General features: G+C 44.4%; 1 protein-coding gene across 1 annotated transcript in view; it reads right to left on the bottom strand.

Annotated features, from left to right (window-relative positions):
• Positions 1–227: 227 nt before the first annotated feature.
• The window catches only part of LOC134944139 (ectonucleotide pyrophosphatase/phosphodiesterase family member 7-like), a 43,503-nt gene continuing 22,370 nt past the window's right edge, over positions 228–21,360 (bottom strand). The window contains exons 3-6 of the mRNA XM_063932714.1: positions 20,634–21,266; positions 2,072–2,318; positions 477–582; positions 228–336 (exon numbers count right to left, since the gene is read on the bottom strand). Of these exons, the coding sequence (XP_063788784.1) occupies positions 228–336; positions 477–582; positions 2,072–2,318; positions 20,634–21,266 (1,095 nt within the window). The remainder of the gene's footprint in view (positions 337–476; positions 583–2,071; positions 2,319–20,633; positions 21,267–21,360) is intronic.

Here is a 21,360-nt window from a genome sequence, read left to right on the forward strand (position 1 = left end):
CCCCATGACTCGTGGCACCTCCCTGTACCTTGTGATGGCGCCCCCCTGTGACATGTGCGTGCCCCCCTTCCCCCATGACTAGCGTGCATTCACGAGTGCCCGGGCCGAAATGGAGCCCCAGTCCTTCACTGGTTAGCAGAGATTGCAATGTGACTGCAATCACCTGCACTATCCTCTGCAGTGATTCATCTCGGTCACCATGCAGCTAGTATGTACAGTATAGAAGCTTAGGTGATTGGAGTTGCACTGTCCTCCCACGTGTCATCAATAAGCTTGATATGACAAACATATGAGCAAAGATTCCCATGAAAAGTCTCATACTGTAGTATGACTATGCTGTAATTAGTTACAGTAATCTAAAAAGTTGCTAACACTTATACATATGTGGATATTGCTAGTACAGGTAGTTCCATGAATTAACGGAAAAGGTCAGTTTAGCCGTTTTTCACGTGGATCATTTATCTTCCAATACTCACCCTTTCTTTCTTTTCACAGCGGTGTATGGCACATAGAAAAGGAAAATTAGCACCAGCACTCCACCCACTACGGACATTGCAATTACCACCGCAAACACTACATTTGCTGTAAAATAAAACAAAACATAGCAGAACATTGTTATTTAGAATGACATAATACATCTCAGCTATGGAATTAGATTTCAATGTAAATGCAAACAAGAATGGTCATAGATGAGAATATACTTTAACTAATAAACTAAATTAAATACTAATAGGAAAGACTTATGGTCATCTTCAGTAATGCTATAAAAGTCTAATACTGTACAATACTGCTATTCCAGCTATCAGACACTTAGGGGACAATTCAATTGATATATGTTATGTGTCATCACAATGGGAACACTTGTAATGGTAGCACACTGCAACATTGGTTATTAAGCTTCCACACCCATAGAGGTGTGCAATAAAATGAGCAATAATGGGCTTCTGTAAGTATCCATGATGTGCACAGACACACATTACATTACATCCCATCATCGCATTTAATTGAATTGCCCTCTGGTCTATGTGCGGCTAAGTCCATCAGCAAGAATTATGGTACCCAACATTGCACATTTTCCTGTGCACATCTAATATTAGTGGCTGTGAGCTGCCAGCTTTCCAACAATTTTTCTGCCATTTTGTGGACCATCACTTCTAAATGAATTGCTCCTGCCCACCCAATTCCTAGTAAAATAGGTGGGATGGGAGGCCATAAGAATGTTGATATCAATGAATCATGTCCTCTTAGCCCAGCACACTCTGTTTAAGGCAACTACTTGTGGTGTCGTTCCATGGGAGACAGGGCCATTAAGATATGATTCGTCCTGCCTGCCACCCCTCTGGGAGCAAAACAAAGAAGTTAAATATGATCTAAGGGCTGTTGCTAAGTCATCAGGAAAAACATTTTGACACATTTCCATGTTAAATTATATCATTACTAAATTGATATTGTGAGTATGAGTATTTAGCATTGTGTAATACACATTGTAGTGTACCACCATACGTTAGCTGCTCAAAGCATGCCAAACAATACTGGGGCAGATGTATTAACCTGGAGAAGGCATAAGAAAGTGAAAACCAGTGATAAATGCAAGGTGATAACACACCAGCCAATTAGTTCCCATATGTAAATTAACAGTTAGGAGCTCATTGGCTGGTGCATTATCACCTTGCACTTAAACTGCTTTATCACTGGTTTATCACTTCCTTATGCCTTCTCCAGGTTAATACACCTACCCCAAATATTCTTTAAACAATTACAGACATCTACAGATAGTGCACAATTGTGTGCTGGTATTCATGCTTGGATAAAATGTTGTAAATGATGAATAACAAGTGTTTTGGAAATACCTTTGGTGAAAACTTTTCATTATTATTGGTGTGAGGAACACAGGGCACAAAGAGAAATAAGCAATTTATCCACCACTAGAATGAATGTAGACATAAGCCTTTAGTGGATGGAATTTTAATTATTTGACTAAAGCTGGCAATAAATCCGTAACAGAGTTAATTTCTGGTAATAACTAATAAGTTATAAGTAATGTTCAAGAAAAATAAAATGTATTACTTACTCTCTTCTTTGTCTGGTTCTTCAGTGTTACTTTCAATCAAATCTTGAGTAAATGTGAGCGAGCCGTTGTTGGGCTCTGGAATGACACCCAAGAGTTTACACATGAGCGGGTATATGTTTATACTATCAAACGGTTCAGCAATATAATTGCTTCTAAAATCTGGACCAAAGGCTCGAAATATCATCTTCATGTCCATTTCATTATTGTCAAATCCATGATCTCCCTTATTAACATAAAATATGAATCTCTGCAAAAAGAGAGAATTGTGTAAAATACAGTATGCAAAAACAACAAAGTGTATATATAAGTGAAATGTGCACAGTGGCAGGGATAAAATAGTGCAAGTTTCAACACCTTTACCATTTTCATAATTACTAAGGGGTCTATTTACTAAGCCTTGGATGGAGATAAAGTGGACAGCTCCTACAGTAACTCACAGGCTGGGTTTGAAAAATGACATTTAGGAGCTGATTGGCTGGTAATTTAACTCTGTCCACCCAAAGCTTAGTAAATAGACCCCTCTGATGGCCCATATCAGTGTTTCCCAAACTCTGCCATTACATTCCAGGTTTTAAGGATATCCATGCTTGAGCATATGTGAATTGATTAGCACCTCAGTTAATTTGAATTACCCATTTGGACTGAAGCAGTGATATAAGTTAAAACCTGGATTGTAATAGCGGAGTTTGGGAAACATGTTTGGGAAAAGTTTGGGAGAAATGTTTTGAGACATCATGCCTTATCTTGCAGGAATGCACTCAGTTTTACAGTGCAGGGCCCGGAAATATTATGTTCACATGACGGTGTCTGTGCTGTAGCAGAGTGGAAATTTATTATTTTTACAAAATGTAATTCTTTGTTTGCCCAGATATATTGTGATTCATAAATGACCTTTCTCAATATCCCTTTCATGCACAGTGGACGTGATTCAGAGTCACACGTAGACACCACCATGGCTGTATTTTGATGCAGCTGCACCTGCATCTGTATGATAATGCCATGGCCGATTTCTTCAAAACTTAGATGCCCACTTGTGGCGTCTTGTGGCATTTCAAATCTGTCTTGATGCATCTTTAGTCACAATACCCAGTTTCTCAGACTGAGCGTGGCGTACTGTGTGAGCAGTTCTGCGCCCACAGTTACTGTCAGCAACGCGCCCGCATCTGCATGCTGATCTCCCATGAACTCCCAGTTACATATACACTCCCTGCGTCCAAATTTGCTCTCCGCATCTCCGTGCGGTAACAATCAGGATGCAAGTGCAGTGTTACTCAGATGCATGAGGAGTACTTACAATATCTGCCAACTGTGTGCATATCGGCATAGCGTGAGGTTAGTGTCAGAATCATCCCCAGCGTTTCTTATGGTGATAATATGATGATTCTAGGCCCCATTATTTTTAGACGTATTATATAGTGTGGCAGAGGCAGCATTTTTCCATGTGAAAGTAATGTCGAGGATCCAGACCAGGTTTTGGAAGCAGTAGCAGAAACCCAGGTGTGTGATCAGCAGCACCTGGGATTTCCTGATAGAAGGGTTTCCAGGGCAGAGTCACCTTGCTCTTGATGGTGGAATAGCTACCCAAGTGATAGGCCGGGTTGTGTGGGTTAGACTAGGGACCACTGGAGCCTATCAAGAGTCTGCTATGATGTGAGTACCTGTATGCTACTGCCTGTAATACTGACTGCATATGGATTTAACTTGCTATGTGGTGACCTGCTGTGCAAAATAAACACCAAAAGTGTTCATCTGAGTCCCCGTGTTTGTGGTCCTTGTTACAAGTGGTGGAGAATGCGAGCAAGGATACAGTGTATAGCAGAAACGGTTGGTAAGCATACCGGTGTTTAAACTGCAAGATTTCCCTTTTCTTTTCTTCCCCTCTGGTTATACAGTGCAAGTAGCACCCTTAAAGGGCCATAGCATTATAGGCAGACTGTTTGCTGTTATGTATTAAATATCCAGCAAAACAGGCGGGTGTCGTCTTGGAATGTTTAATAAGCCTGGCACATTATATTAAACCTCCGAGATTTGTCCTTAAAGGGGTCACACAGAGCAATATGGAGGAGTTACTAAAACAATTTGCTGAACTTCCAGCTGGGCAACAAACCCATATTCAAATGTTAAATGAGGGGCAACAAACCCAGATTCAGATGCTACATGAGGTGCAACGAACCCAGGCTGAAAGACAGCAAATTCAAATGTTGTGCAATGAGTTAAAATCGCTTAAAAAATCTGAGCCAGAGCGGGAGAGGCTACTAAAGCTCACCCCAGCAGATATAGAGGCATTCCTTTGCACATTTGAGCGCACGGTCACGTGGTTGGGATGGCCGCAGAGGAATGATCTGACAGGCTGGCTGCCTGTTTAACAGGGGAGGCATATCGGGCGTATGTGGACATGACTGTGGCTGAGGCACGCTAATATCCTGGCCTGAAAAAGGCTATACTGGATAGAATTGGAGTGACGGGGCCCAGCAAAGCCCAAGAATTCCATGACTGGTGGCTGGAGCTCACTGCGCCTCCCAGGATTCAGCTGGCCAAACTAGCCCAACTGGCAAGGGCCTGGTTGCAGCCAGATAAAAACTCTGCAGGACAGATTGTGGAAGTAGTCACACTGGACCAGGCTATGCGGGTGTTAGACCGCTCAATGCAGCAATGGGCCCTTTAGGCTGACCCCCAGACATTTGAGGAGTTGGCAGTGGTGATTGAGCGACACCTGATGCTGGGAAAGCTGCATAAAGCCAGGTCAGGATACGGGCCACCACCTAAACCCAGAACTCAGGTCCCAGTAGTTAAACCAAAGGCTCCGCCTCCCTCCGTGTGCTTTGAGTGCGGCAAGCCTGGTCATGTGCGGCGGGACTGCCCAAAACAAAGCGAGCCGATGGATTGCAGTGCGGGGAAAACGGCTCGGCCGTTGGTCAGCATGAGTCCTGACATATTTAGCATAAGTTTGATTGTTTTGAAATATGAGACTTTTACCAGTGATCCAGTGGCAAATAATGTCTACCTTGTTAAGCCGGAAAGCTTGTCCTGGATATTAATGAAGTAGGACCAGGTGATGTGGATATTGCATGCTCCTGAGGAAGCTGGTTCTAATACACCAGCGAAACGCATTGAGTTTTTTTCCTTTGCCTGAGTTTGGAATCCACGATCACTGCTGGCGTTATTGGTCACTCTGATGCAACACCGGGACTTTTCCACTGCAATATCCACATCACCTGATCCTACTTCATTAATATCTGGGACAAGCTTTCCAGCTCTTAACAAGGTGGAGATTATTTGCAACTGGATCACTGGTAAAAGCCTCATATTGCAAAACAATCGGACTTATGCTAAAATAGCCGATAATTGTTGGCCTATGTCAGTGTTACTAGTCCCCCATGAGTGAATCCTAGCCAGCACTGTGGAACTTTTCCTATCTTTCAAAATGGCATATTGTGGCATATTTTATATGAATATATTGTGATTTTATTATACATTTATATTAAATGTGTTGATATTTTCTACAAGCCTATCGGATTTTAACCTATTTCTTATAATTCATGATCAGTCAGCGCTGGCAAAATCCATTTGTTTTTGTCTAATACTTATAGGGGAATTTACCACCCCCTTGCTGGCAGCTATTGATAGCGCACCTTAATATTTCTCTTTGAATTTGCGGTTCCTCCAGGAGCTGACAAGGTCCAGCCTCCTGTCAGGGTGTTGTGCGTCCATGGCGATGTGGAGGAGTGCCCACGTGTCTACTTAGCCCTGACCGTTCAAGGTCGGTCGTTAAAGGTGGTAGCGGCGGTGACCTCCAGACCCCTATATCCGTTGATCCTGGGCCGGGACTTTCCATTGCTGCAGGAGCTGGTTACCTGGCATGCCTCCAACAAACTGTCAACCACCAAAACAACTCAGAAGCCAGAGACTACCACAGTTTAGCATCCGGGAGGCTGCCAGTCCCAAACCACCCCAAGAGACTGTGTCCTAGGCCCATTGGAACCCAGTTGGTAAAAAGATATCACTGCAGGATTTTGGGAGAGATCAACGCGATGACAGCAATTTGGTACACGCCTTTGAGACTGTTAAAGTAGTTAATAGCAGGGTAGTTGATGCTTTACCATCAGACGGTGTACCATATTTTGTTTTGGAAAATGATTTGCTATATCGTGTCGCTACTTTACAAGGGAAAAAGGTAGATCAGCTCTTGGTTCCCCGAAAACTGGAGCGCTTGGTGTTAGAAGCTGCCCATACGCATTTGTGGGATGGACATCTAGGGGAGGAGGAAACACTCCAACGCATCCAGTTAAGGTTCTTTTGGCCCAGCATCTATGCTTCTGTTAAGAGGTATTGTCAGGAATGCCCAGTCTGCCAGAGGACAGCCCCTTGGTGAGAGTTTAGAGCTCCACTGGTACCCCTCCCTATCATTTCCGTACCTTTTGAGCGGATTGGTATGCATCTGATAGGGCCAGTGGAAAAATCTGCTCAAGGACACCAATACATATTGGTGGTAGTTGATTATACCACCAGGTACCCAGGGGCTATACCCCTATTCAATATGAAATCTGGCACTATTGCCAGAGAGCTACTAACCATGTATACCCGCTTAGGAATACCGAAAGAGATCTTAATGGACCAAGGTACACCTTTAGTTTCTAAACTCTTGAAAAATTTATGTCGGTTGCTAAACGTAAACAGGTTTGCCACCTCGGTGTACCACCCGCAGACAGATGTCCTGGTAGAAAGATTTAATAAAACCCTTAAGCAAATGATAAAGAGGGTAGTGTCACAAGAAAAACGAGATTGGGACCTGCTCCTACCTTACTTGATGTTTGCGGTCAGAGAGGTACCCCAATCCTCTACAGGGTTTAGTCCCTTTGAGCTCCTCTATGGGAGACAGCCCAGAGGAATTCTAGATCTCTTAAAAGAAGGGTGGGAAGAACAACCCTGCCAGGACCCTAACGTCATTCAGTTTGTGGCCCAGTTATATGACCATCTAAGGCAGATTGCGCCACTACTGAACGAACACATGGAAAGGGCCCAAAAACGTCAGAAACAGAGGTATGACGTCACCTCAGTCAACCGGTCCTTTATCCGGGAGACAAAGTGTTAGTGCTGGTGCCCACCACAGAAAGCAAGATGTATGCACAATGGTGGGGCCCTTATGAGATCATCGAGGCAGTGGGACCGGTTAATTACAGGATCCGACAGGAGGGTAGAAGGAGGGAGGTACAAATCTACCATGTAAACCTGTTAAAACCCTGGAAGGAAATTGCCAATCGGCACACTTTGGTAGCTAAAAAGATTTCAGAATGCCAGGTACCCATTGAAGTCATGCTTACTCCTGTACAGAAACGGGAAGTGGTGAACTTGGTGAAACACTACCAAGATGTGTTTTCTGCCATTCTAGGAAAGACACAGATCATCCAACATGATGTTGTGACTTCACCCGGGGTGGTCATTAAGCAGAGACCATATCGCATACCCGAAGCGAAGCGGGAAGTTGTAAAGCAGGAAGTGGAAGAGATGTTACGCCTAGGGGTTATAGAGGAATCCACCAGCGAGTGGAATAATCCAATTGTCCTAGTACCAAAGCCTTCAGATGCCTTACAGTTCTGCAATGACTTCCATAAATTAAATCAAGTGTCCCGGTTTTATTCTTACCCTGTGCCCCGGGTTGATGAGTTGGTAGAAAATGTAGCCAATAGTCAATATTTCACTACACTTGATTTGACAAAAGGTTATTGGCAGATTCCATTAACAGAAGCTGCTAAGGCAAAAACAGCCTTCTCTACCCCAGAAGGCTTATTCCAATATAAAATGCTTCCATTTGGTTTACATGGTGCCCCAGCAACCTTCCAGAGAGCTATGAATAAGTTGCTGCGGCCCCACAGGGAATATGCGACTGCATATTTAGATGACACTGTTATTTTCAGCTCTGACTGGGAGTCACACCTACCAAAGGTAGAAGCCATTTTAGAGTCTCTACAGGCACATGGGTTTACCGCCAACCCTGAGAAATGAGCCACTGGTATGATTGAGGCCAAGTATTTGGGGTACAGTGTGGGCAGAGGACAGGTTAAACCTTAGCCTAGTAAAGTAGAAGCAGTCCTCACCTTGCCTAGACCTAAATGTAAATCTCAACTTAGGACATTTCTAGGTTTGGTCGGATATTATCGCAGGTTCAGTCGAGATTTTGCCGCTAGAGCGGCTCCACTAACCGAATGTCTTAAAAAACAATTCCCAGACAAGATAACGTGGTCTGGACCAGTGGAAACTGCTTGGCAGGATTTAAGACGAGCTTTGTGTATTGAGCCTGTCTTGCAAGCTCCTGACTTTAAAAAGCAATTTGTGTTACAAACGTATGCCTCTGGGACAGGATTAGAAGCAGTTCTATCCCATGAGGTAGATGGAGAGGAGAAGCCCATCCTCTACCTTAGGCGTAAATTATTGCCCAGGGAGCACAGGCACTCAACTGTGGAGCAGGATTTAACCGAAAGTGTTCATCTGAGTCCCCGTGTTTGTGGTTCTTGTCACAAATGTTATTACTGTACTTATATTGAGTTCACACCTATTCTTTATCGGGTGACCCAATCCGTGGGGGTGACTCCAAAATAGCAGGGCTGCTCAGCTATTTTGATGTCACCCCCTCAGATGGCATTACCTAGCAGTGGTGATGGATGGCTTCACTGACATGAGTCCATGCCCCCTTTCATGTACCAAAGAAGACGCAGGTAGTCCCTAGTGCAGCAATGGGTGACAACACACATAGTGATGCTACTGCACAGTTGTACTCATCAATGCAACTACACAAGTACTATTCATACACTTGGCTTCATAATTGTAATTGTTATCAGTGCACACTTACACCAGCCCTATACTTGTGTAGGATATGCATCTAAAACCAAACAAGTCTCTGCATAGGGTTATAGATCCACCTTGCTAGAAATTAGGGTGGAGATTACTACGAAAAGGATATTTTATATATTTTATGGACCCAAGGTCAATATACAAGGAATTCTGTAGAAATGGCTTCTGCTATATATTGTTTACTGAAAGCACCAGTCGTGATAAAACCCATCACTTCTGTTCATGTTTATGTCAGTTATTTAAAAGGGCAATACTTTACTACAGTAGCTGTGTCTTGTTAGTAAAAGCATTGCCCTTTTAAAAATTGTGCATAAACACGCTCAGTGTGTCATAAATAAACCCCTAATTGTTTTTAACCACTTGTCTTGCATGGGTGCATCAGATGTGACCGCACCAGACCAGACTGGGTTTTCACTGACATGGTCGCATCTCAAGTTACCAGTCTCAAACACCCACTGCGCAGCTACTGGAAGATAATCTAACAGCAGCTGCCAATCTTAAAGGTAGCTCCCGACCCCTCTGCATCCTTGTACCCTTCTCCAGTGCCTGCTGTGCAGCCAATCACTGTGGAAATGTAGATGAAGTAGCCCCCAGCCTCCCAGTTTATGCTCAGCAGCTGCAGTGAGGAGCAGCCACCGGGTAAAGGGGGTCATTCCGACCCGTTCGCATGCAGCGGTTCTTCGCTGCGGTGTGAACGGGTCTGAACTGCGGCAGCGCAGTGCCCGCATTGTGCACGTGCGTAGTTGCCCAGCGACGGCAATCGCCGGGCAACGACGCTAGGACCAAAGAAAGCGATTGCAGGTCCGATCGCAAGAAGATTGACAGCGGGAAGGAGGATCGGGGCATCTACTCACCATTTCCCGGGCGTGGTAAGGCGAACGCAGGCGTGTCCAGGCATTTGGAGGGCGGATGTCTGACGTCACAGCCGGGACCTTCATCACTGGATCTGTCGCACTGGGTAAGTAGGTGCAGGGCTGGTCTTGCTCTGCACAAAACTTTTTTAGCATAGCAGGCCCCATAGGCGGCGTCAAGTTGATCACACGAGCAGCAAAAAATTGCTATGTGCGATCAACTTGGAATGACCCCCAAATTCAGCACCACTATGTCGCTAAATTCTGATCATTGGTAGACAGACATATTTGTTACCGATGTTCTGAAAAATAGATCTATAATTTAAGTTTATAAAAAAGTGTGGAATAAGTTTTACTGTAAATAGATATTCTTACCCTAATTCAATCACTAAAAAATAAAGTCAATTTCTGATCAGTTTTTGGAAAAAATATTAGATAGTTAAGTGGTTAAGACTCTTTGTAGCAAAGTTTTTCTACCTGTATTATTTAACTATACTGTAATCTAGTAGACATTTAGATGAGATTGAAGAAGTGACATCTTGGTTTATTACTTTGCGTATGGGAAGCCCATGCTATCATCATCAATCTAAAGTCAACAAAACTGAATATGTATTGAAATGCAAGGGTTTTATAATGGCCACAGGACAGTGGACACATTACTTTGATGTAAGTCGTGGCTGTGACCAAATCTGATCTCAGGGACTGTTTAGGTTTTTTTGAAGAAGTGAACAAAAATAGTTGAAACCGTCAATAATGTAGATTTCATATTTTTAATAATATTTGCTCAACTTCAGATTTTTAATAATTATAGCCCAGATGTTAGTAATGTATGTGGGGTTTGGCATAAGAACTAGGGATGAGCGGGTTCGGTTCCTCGGAATCCGAACCCGCCCGAACTTCATGTTTTTTTACACGGGGCCGAGCGACTCGGATCTTCCCGCCTTGCTCGGTTAACCCGAACGCGCCCGAACGTCATCATCCCGCTGTCGGATTCTATCGCGAGACTCGGATTCTATATAAGGAGCCGCGCGTCGCCGCCATTTTCACACGTGCATTGAGATTCATAGGGAGAGGACATGGCTGGCGTCCTCTCCGTTTATAGAGAAGAGAGTGAGACAGTAGAGAGAGACACAGTAGAAATTTTGGGGAGCATTAGGAGGAGTACTAGTTACTTGCTGAAGTGATAGATAGTGTGACTGTATATTATCTGACTTGTGGGGGAGACACTGACAGTGGGGAGCAGTTAGAGTCTGAGAGCAGGACTCAGGAGTACATATAACGTACAGTGCACACTTTTGCTGCCAGAGTGCCACACTGCCATTGTGACCACACTGACCACCAGTATAATATATATTGTGATTGTCTGCTTAGGAGTACTACTTGCAAGTTGCTGATAGTGTGACCAGTGACCTGACCACCAGTCACCACCAGTTTAATATATATATATATATATATATAATTGTATATAATATATATATAATATTGTATACCACCTACCCGTGGTTTTTTTTTTTCTTTCTTCTTTATACATACTACTATAGTAGCTTACTGTAGCAGTCTGCGGTGCTGCTGAGCTGACAGTGTCCAGCAGGTCCGTCATCAGTCATTACATAATAAATATATATACCTGTCCGGCTGCAGTACTAGTGATATATATATATATATATTGATTTCATCTCATTATCATCCAGTCTATATTAGCAGCAGACACAGTACGGTAGTCCACGGCTGTAGCTACCTCTGTGTCGGCAGTCGCTCGTCCATCCATAATTGTATACCACCTACCCGTGGTTTTTTTTTTCTTTCTTCTTTATACATACTACTATAGTAGCTTACTGTAGCAGTCTGCGGTGCTGCTGAGCTGACAGTGTCCAGCAGGTCCGTCATCAGTCATTACATAATAAATATATATACCTGTCCGGCTGCAGTACTAGTGATATTATATATATATATATTGATTTCATCTCATTATCATCCAGTCTATATTAGCAGCAGACACAGTACGGTAGTCCACGGCTGTAGCTACCTCTGTGTCGGCAGTCGCTCGTCCATCCATAATTGTATACCACCTACCCGTGTTTTTTTTTTTCTTTCTTCTTTATACATACTACTATAGTAGCTTACTGTAGCAGTCTGCGGTGCTGCTGAGCTGACAATGTCCAGCAGGTCCGTCATCAGTCATTACATAATAAATATATCTACCTGTCCGGCTGCAGTACTAGTGATATTATATATATATATATATATATATATATATATATTGATTTTATCTCATTATCATCCAGTCTATATTAGCAGCAGACACAGTACGGTAGTCCACGGCTGTAGCTACCTCTGTGTCGGCAGTCGCTCGTCCATCCATAATTGTATACCACCTACCCGTGTTTTTTTCTTTTCTTTCTTCTTTATACATACTACTATAGTAGCTTACTGTAGCAGTCTGCGGTGCTGCTGAGCTGACAGTGTCCAGCAGGTCCGTCATCAGTCATTACATAATAAATATATCTACCTGTCCAGCTGCAGTACTAGTGTGATATAATATATATTGATTTCATCTCCTTATCATCCAGTCTATATTAGCAGCAGACACAGTACGGTAGTCCACGGCTGTAGCTACCTCTGTGTCGGCAGTCGCTCGTCCATCCATAAGTATACTAGTATCCATCCATCTCCATTGTTTACCTGAGGTGCCTTTTAGTTGTGCCTATTAAAATATGGAGAACAAAAATGTTGAGGTTCCAAAATTAGGGAAAGATCAAGATCCACTTCCACCTCGTGCTGAAGCTGCTGCCACTAGTCATGGCCGAGACGATGAAATGCCAGCAACGTCGTCTGCCAAGGCCGATGCCCAATGTCATAGTACAGAGCATGTAAAATCCAAAACACCAAATATCAGTAAAAAAAGGACTCCAAAATCTAAAATAAAATTGTCGGAGGAGAAGCGTAAACTTGCCAATATGCCATTTACCACACGGAGTGGCAAGGAACGGCTGAGGCCCTGGCCTATGTTCATGGCTAGTGGTTCAGCTTCACATGAGGATGGAAGCACTCAGCCTCTCGCTAGAAAACTGAAAAGACTCAAGCTGGCAAAAGCACCGCAAAGAACTGTGCGTTCTTCGAAATCCCAAATCCACAAGGAGAGTCCAATTGTGTCGGTTGCGATGCCTGACCTTCCCAACACTGGACGTGAAGAGCATGCGCCTTCCACCATTTGCACGCCCCCTGCAAGTGCTGGAAGGAGCACCCACAGTCCAGTTCCTGATAGTCAGATTGAAGATGTCAGTGTTGAAGTACACCAGGATGAGGAGGATATGGGTGTTGCTGGTGCTGGGGAGGAAATTGACAAGGAGGATTCTGATGGTGAGGTGGTTTGTTTAAGTCAGGCACCCGGGGAGACACCTGTTGTCCGTGGGAGGAATAGGGCCGTTGACATGCCTGGTGAAAATACCAAAAAAATCAGCTCTTCGGTGTGGAAGTATTTCACCAGAAATGCGGACAACATTTGTCAAGCCGTGTGTTGCCTTTGTCAAGCTGTAATAAGTAGGGGTAAGGACGTTAACCACCTCGGAACATCCTCCCTTATACGTCACCTGCAGCGCATTCATAATAAGTCAGTGACAAGTTCAAAAACTTTGGGCGACAGCGGAAGCAGTCCACTGACCAGTAAATCCCTTTCTCTTGTAACCAAGCTCACGCAAACCACCCCACCAACTCCCTCAGTGTCAATTTCCTCCTTTCCCAGGAATGCCAATAGTCCTGCATGCCATGTCACTGGCAATTCTGACGAGTCCTCTCCTGCCTGGGATTCCTCCGATGCATCCTTGCGTGTAACGCCTACTGCTGCTGGCGCTGCTGTTGTTGCTGCTGGGAGTCGATGGTCATCCCAGAGGGGAAGTCGTAAGCCCACTTTTACTACTTCCACCAAGCAATTGACTGTCCAACAGTCCTTTACGAGGAAGATGAAATATCACAGCAGTCATCCTGTTGCAAAGCGGATAACTGAGGCCTTGACAACTATGTTGGTGTTAGACGTGCGTCCGGTATCCGCCGTTAGTTCACAGGGAACTAGACAATTTCTTGAGGCAGTGTGCCCCCGTTACCAAATACCATCAAGGTTCCACTTCTCTAGGCAGGCGATACCGAGAATGTACACGGACGTCAGAAAAAGACTCACCAGTGTCCTAAAAAATGCAGTTGTACCCAATGTCCACTTAACCACGGACATGTGGACAAGTGGAGCAGGGCAGGGTCAGGACTATATGACTGTGACAGCCCACTGGGTAGATGTATGGACTCCCGCCGCAGGAACAGCAGCGGCGGCACCAGTAGCAGCATCTCGCAAACGCCAACTCTTTCCTAGGCAGGCTACGCTTTGTATCACCGGTTTCCAGAATACGCACACAGCTGAAAACCTCTTACGGCAACTGAGGAAGATCATCGCGGAATGGCTTACCCCAATTGGACTCTCCTGTGGATTTGTGGCATCGGACAACGCCAGCAATATTGTGTGTGCATTAAATATGGGCAAATTCCAGCACGTCCCATGTTTTGCACATACCTTGAATTTGGTGGTGCAGAATTTTTTAAAAAACGACAGGGGCGTGCAAGAGACGCTGTCGGTGGCCAGAAGAATTGCGGGACACTTTCGGCGTACAGGCACCACGTACAGAAGACTGGAGCACCACCAAAAACGCCTGAACCTGCCCTGCCATCATCTGAAGCAAGAAGTGGTAACGAGGTGGAATTCAACCCTCTATATGCTTCAGAGGTTGGAGGAGCAGCAAAAGGACATTCAAGCCTATACAATTGAGCACGATATAGGAGGTGGAATGTACCTGTCTCAAGCGCAGTGGAGAATTATTTCAACGTTGTGCAAGGTTCTGCAACCTTTTGAACTTGCCACACGTGAAGTCAGTTCAGACACTGCCAGCCTGAGTCAGGTCATTCCCCTCATCAGGCTTTTGCAGAAGAAGCTGGAGGCATTGAAGGAGGAGCTAAAAGGGAGCGATTCCGCTAGGCATGTGGGACTTGTGGATGGAGCCCTTAATTCGCTTAACAAGGATTCACGGGTGGTCAATCTGTTGAAATCAGAGCACTACATTTTGGCCACCGTGCTCGATCCTAGATTTAAAACCTACCTTGGATCTCTCTTTCCGGCAGACACAAGTCTGCTGGGGTTCAAAGACCTGCTGGTGACAAAATTGTCAAGTCAAGCGGAACGCGACCTGTCAACATCTCCTCCTTCACATTCTCCCGCAACTGGGGGTGCGAGGAAAAGGCTCAGAATTCCGAGCCCACCCGCTGGCGGTGATGCAGGGCAGTCTGGAGCGACTGCTGATGCTGACATCTGGTTCGGACTGAAGGACCTGACAATGATTACGGACATGTCGTCTACTGTCACTGCATATGATTCTCTCACCATTGAAAGAATGGTGGAGGATTATATGAGTGACCGCATCCAAGTAGGCACGTCAGACAGTCCGTACTTATACTGGCAGGAAAAAGAGGCAATTTGGAGGCCCTTGCACAAACTGGCTTTATTCTACCTAAGTTGCCCTCCCACAAGTGTGTACTCCGAAAGAGTGTTTAGTGCCGCCGCTCACCTTGTCAGCAATCTGCGTACGAGGTTACTTCCAGAAAATGTGGAGAAGATGATGTTCATTAAAATGAATTATAATCAATTCCTCCGTGGAGACATTGGCCCTCATTCCGAGTTGTTCGCTCGCAAGGCGAATGTAGCAGAGTTACACACGCTAAGCCACCGCCTACTGGGAGTGAATCTTAGCTTCTTAAAATTGCGACCGACGTACGCGCAATATTGCGATTACAAACGAGTTAGCAGTTTCTGAGTAGCTTCAGACTTACTCTGCCTGTGCGATCAGTTCAGTGCTTTTCGTTCCTGGCTGACGTCATAAACACACCCAGCGTTCGCCCAGGCACTCCCACCGTTTCTCCGGCCACTCCTGCGTTTTTTCCGGAAACGGTAGCGTTTCCATCCACACGCCCCTAAAACGCCGTGCATCCGCCCAGTAACACCCATTTCCTGTCAATCACAATGCGAACGTCGGAGCGATGAAAATGCCGTGAGTAAACTTACTTTCTTCATAGTAAAGTTACTTGGCGCAGTCGCAGTGCGAACATTGCGCATGCGCACTAAGAGAATTCTCACTGCGATGCGATGAAAAACTCCGAGCGAACAACTCGGAATGAGGGCCATTGACCAGCAGCAATTGCCTCCACAAAGTACACAGGGAGCTGAGATGGTGGATTCCAGTGGGGACGAATTGATAATCTGTGAGGAGCGGGATGTACACGGTGATATATCGGAGGATGATGATGAGGTGGACATCTTGCCTCTGTAGAGCCAGTTTGTGCAAGGAGAGATTAATTGCTTCTTTTTCGGTGGGGGTCCAAACCAACCCGTCATTTCAGTCACAGTCATGTGGCAGACCCTGTCACTGAAATGATGGGTTGGTTAAAGTGTGCATGTCCTGTTTATACAACATAAGGGTGGGTGGGAGGGCCCAAGGACAATTCCATCTTGCACCTCTTTTTTCTTTCATTTTTATTTGCGTCATGTGCTGTTTGGGGAGTGTTTTTTGGAAGGGCCATCCTGCGTGACACTGCAGTGCCACTCCTAGATGGGCCAGGTGTTTGTGTCGGCCACTAGGGTCGCTTATCTTACTCACACAGCTACCTCATTGCGCCTCTTTTTTTCTTCTTTGCGTCATGTGCTGTTTGGGGAATGTTTTTTGGAAGGGCCATCCTGCGTGACACTGCAGTGCCACTCCTAGATGGGCCAGGTGTTTGTGTCGGCCACTAGGGTCGCTTAGCTTACTCACACAGCTACCTCATTGCGCCTCTTTTTTTCTTCTTTGCGTCATGTGCTGTTTGGGGAGTGTTTTTTGGAAGGGCCATCCTGCGTGACACTGCAGTGCCACTCCTAGATGGGCCAGGTGTTTGTGTCGGCCACTAGGGTCGCTTAGCTTACTCACACGGCTACCTCATTGCGCCTCTTTTTTTCTTCTTTGCGTCATGTGCTGTTTGGGGAGTGTTTTTTGGAAGGGCCATCCTGCGTGACACTGCAGTGCCACTCCTAGATGGGCCAGGTGTTTGTGTCGGCCACTAGGGTCGCTTAGCTTAGTCATCCAGCGACCTCGGTGCAAATTTTAGGACTAAAAATAATATTGTGAGGTGTGAGGTGTGAGGTATTCAGAATAGACTGAAAATGAGTGGAAATTATGGTTTTTGAGGTTAATAATACTTTGGGATCAAAATGACCCCCAAATTCTATGATTTAAGCTGTTTTTTAGGGTTTTTTGAAAAAAACACCCGAATCCAAAACACACCCGAATCCGACAAAAAAAATTCGGTGAGGTTTTGCCAAAACGCGGTCGAACCCAAAACACGGCCGCGGAACCGAACCCAAAACCAAAACACAAAACCCGAAAAATTTCAAGTGCACATCCCTAATAAGAACACCTGCTATAAGCAGCAATTCATCTGTATAAAATCTGCTAGACAGGCACAATTCTCCAGCAAAACAGTGTTTGCTTGGTGACATGACTCAGCAAGACATACCTGTTACTTAAGGGGGACATGTACTAAGCAGTGATAAAAGTGGAGATGTGAGCCAGTGGAGAAGCTGCTCATGGCAATAAATCAGCAGCTCTGTATGGGATCGTTATGAAATACCTCCAATCAAAATCCCGACGGTCGAAATCCCGACAGCAATTGACCGACGGTCAAAATCCCAACATGGACAAAATACCGACATTGAAAATACCGACAAGGTCAAAATACCGACATGTAAAATGCCGACAGGTCAAAATGACCGTCAGTCAATTGCTGTCAGGATTTCGACAGTCGGGATTTTGATTGCAGGTAAATTGACTGCATCCCCTCTGTATACTTTTATAGTATGCAAATTATAAATGTTATGTCAATGCAGATTGGTTGCCATGGGCAACTTCTCCACTGCGCAAGCATATGCACTGCAATGCACACGTGCGTTTGCAAACAACAACAGGCATCGCCGGACAGCGATAAGCTGTTGCGAAATTTTAAAATGCACAGCCATTTTCATGCCTGTTGACAGGAAGAGGCCGTTTGTGGGTGGTAACTGACCGTTTTCTGGGAGTACAGGGAAAACGCAGGCATTCTTATTGCACTGTAGGAGTAAGTCCTGGGCTGCGCACAGACTGCACATAGTGGAAAAATCATTAGATGGTGAGTGTGGTGCGAACGGATTTACAGCTGTCCGCTGACTGAGGGATTTTTGCAGCTCGGCGTACACATGTGATCGTACACTTCCACAGCGAATATACACTTCCCTTGGGCAGCAACTATCTGAACGCAGCACAACAAATTTAGCAGCCCAGCGATCAGATCTGAATCACCCCCTTTGTATGTTACATAACAATTTAATAAAACATAACATAACAATAAATCTAAAACTAAATCTCACAGAAAACAATTATGCCAAATAATAATCTTTAAGCAGTTGCCATCATTTGAGCAGTAAAAATAGGATCAATAAGCCTTTGCAATAGGATTAAATGAAATTTTCTCCAAAAAATGGACAATAATTTCTCCATACAGAAAATAAGGAATATCAGCATGGAAAATTCTAAATGATGTATTCCCATCTAAGGGCAGAGCAGAGAATTGTGTAAGGAAAATGAGTTTTTGTATCATGGAGAACAGCGAACGATGATGTTCACGTAATAGGACTGACTATAAAAACATGTGCAAGATGCATTCATGGCTGAAGCACAGGTGACTGTGTGCACCAAAGAATGATATACAGATGTGTCCTTCCTTATACAGTATATCATTGCTCCAGGAGGCAGTGTGTCCTGGTGCTGCCCAGCCTTCTGCATCCACCGGCTCCCCCATTCTAAGATGTGAGTAGCAGGAGCTATGCCGCAGCACGCTCGCGGGCACAGATGTAATAGGACACATATGTAGGCTGTGGCTGTGCCTCTCAGCACCAGCAAAGGTGACCTCTGGCACATACTCCTGCTAAAGACCAACAGTGCACAGACATCATACATTAGAGTCCTAGGCTCTATACACTTGGTCTGTTATACAATATTTGGTGACCCAAGTACCATCACTAAACAAGTACATATCAGTTTCTGCATTTGCTATGTACTCTGTACTGGGATCGTTGGGCAGGACTGGTAAGAACTAGAGTGTATGAAACTATGAAGTTGATTAATGCTTCTTATTCAGTAGCAAAAAGGAGAACAGAATAATACTAAGCTGAGGATAAAGCAAGTAACCTGGCAGTGGTAGCAATGTAACTGAAGCTTAGAACAGGTGAGTGATCGATGTGTGTGGTACACACATTCAGTCTATAATACACACTATGGACATGTACATCTGCTGTGGCAGCATGGATAATTGGAAACATTAGCAGTTCACCACACAGATGACTGCAGATAGTGCTAGATAGATAGCAGACTGTAGCTGGCAACACAGGTAATAGTGCATGTACACGCAGACAGCACACTAGTGTAACGGATGAGTGCTTGACTACAGCACAGAGAGACTGGAGAAGGATACTGTTGCTGATATGGTATAGCACTGGACACTGGTGATTGCAGGTAATATTAGAGAGGGGTGGTATTCATGTGACCGTCGGTCAGCTGACCGACAGTCACATGACCTCCTCCACCATCCCGTCGGCTCACTACCCCGATGGTCGGCATGCCGACCAACAGGGACTATTTCCACTCGCGAACGCTCAGCACACATCTCTCCCCCTGCTCAGCACAGCGCGATGTGTGCTGAGCGTGCGGGGGAAGACGGGGGGGGGGGCGCTCATTTTACCCAGCGGGTGAAGTGAGTGACCCGCTAGATTGGCCTGCATGCAGGCCAATCTAGCACCAGCGATAGCGATGCGCGGGGCTGCGCATCACTATCGCTGTGGGGGGTACACACGGAGAGATCACTGCTTAAAATCTAAGCAATCTAGTCAGATTGCTTAGATTTTAAGCAGTGATCGCTCCGTGAGTACCCCCGTTAAGAGTGTCTGAGTAACCGCCTTGTGACAGTGCGGCGAGACATTCACAGTTATTCTATTATTGCTGCCAGAATCTTGTTGATGTAAATACTACATGTATATTATCAGTCACAAAGAGAAAGAATGCAGATGCACTATTCAAACATTACTAGCTTGAATTGTAATACATTTTGCAATTAAATAGAGTTTTTTTGAATAATCTTGGTCAAAGCTATGGGCTTACCCACCACGTCCAGAGAATATTTATTTGATCGAATTTCAAGTGAATACTGACACAATTTTTGCTGCTTAATAAATGTATTTGCATAAGGATTAACATCTGGTGTAATTGTTCTCTGTATGATTTATTTTTAGATAGTTATTGTTTTATATGTTTTATTAAATTGTGTGTCACACATAATCACAGTTTTTAAACTAATTTTTTTGTTAGTTTCTGTCAGCTAGTCTGTCTGATTTCTTTTTCATGTAATGAGTTATAACTGGGGTTAAGTAAAATATACAAAGTCATATCTTATACACAGACATATCTGATTTAGGGTCAGTAAAATAGTGCCACTGGCTTTGTTTCTCTTTCCAACAGTCACTCTAATTGAAGAGGGATCACTGCGCTGTTGCCTGAACGAATTGACTGCATCTGTACTTTGGCTACATACTGTCTGCATGTTTCAGTAACTACCATAGGGCTATTGGACGGAGTGGGGGTTACGGATGGTCGTGAAAGTGATGGGGAACTATTCTTACTGTGCACTGAGCCCAGATGCACGCATAAGAAAACTAATTTAATATTAAAAGTTCTATATGCACAACAATACATGACACTAATTATACTTACTCCGTTTACACTGTAGCCAAGATCTCCATAAAGCAGAATTGGTGGTATCCGTTCGTGTGTGGAATAATGGAGACGTTCAGGAAGCTCTTCTTTCTTGTACACATTTAAATGAGGATGTGCACCTTTAAGTTTCTGATATAATTCCTCTTCCTTTCCTTCTTTTGGTACAATCATTCCAAAACCCCCATAGTCCAACATTTCAAACTTAACCAACTCTGAAAAAGTGATATAATCGGACAGCCTAATCTCTTCTACAGAGTGTAGATCTTTTTTCTGAACTGTGGTCATACCATGATCAGATGTAATGATTACATTTAATTTATCCTTTAGTTTATTGTTTTTTATCGAATCCAAGAGATATCCAATGGTTCTATCTATTTGCCTAATTATCGTTTTTCTCTGTTCAGTTTCTGGACCTGAAAGGTGTCCCGTTTTGTCAGGCTCTCCATAATAAAGAGTTACAAAGTCCAAATCTTCTTCATTGAACCATTTCATGACTATATCTATGTTATCTCTCCACTCCTGCTCATCACTGTCAGGGTGGTCAGGTAATTCTGCCAGAGCTCTATACACTGTCTTCCCACTGTAGTTAGCATTTCCTCCTGGGTAGTGTAAAGAACCTGCCCTTAAACCCTGGAAAGACAAAGATGCCAATAAATGACAGGGAAGACAAATTTGTTTCAACATCTGTTAGTATGTGACTAGGAAGAACGCTAGATGCAAGGAT

This window comes from Pseudophryne corroboree, chromosome 7 (genome assembly GCF_028390025.1).
Source record: "Pseudophryne corroboree isolate aPseCor3 chromosome 7, aPseCor3.hap2, whole genome shotgun sequence".
In the NCBI taxonomy this organism is placed as follows: Eukaryota; Metazoa; Chordata; class Amphibia; order Anura; family Myobatrachidae; genus Pseudophryne; species Pseudophryne corroboree.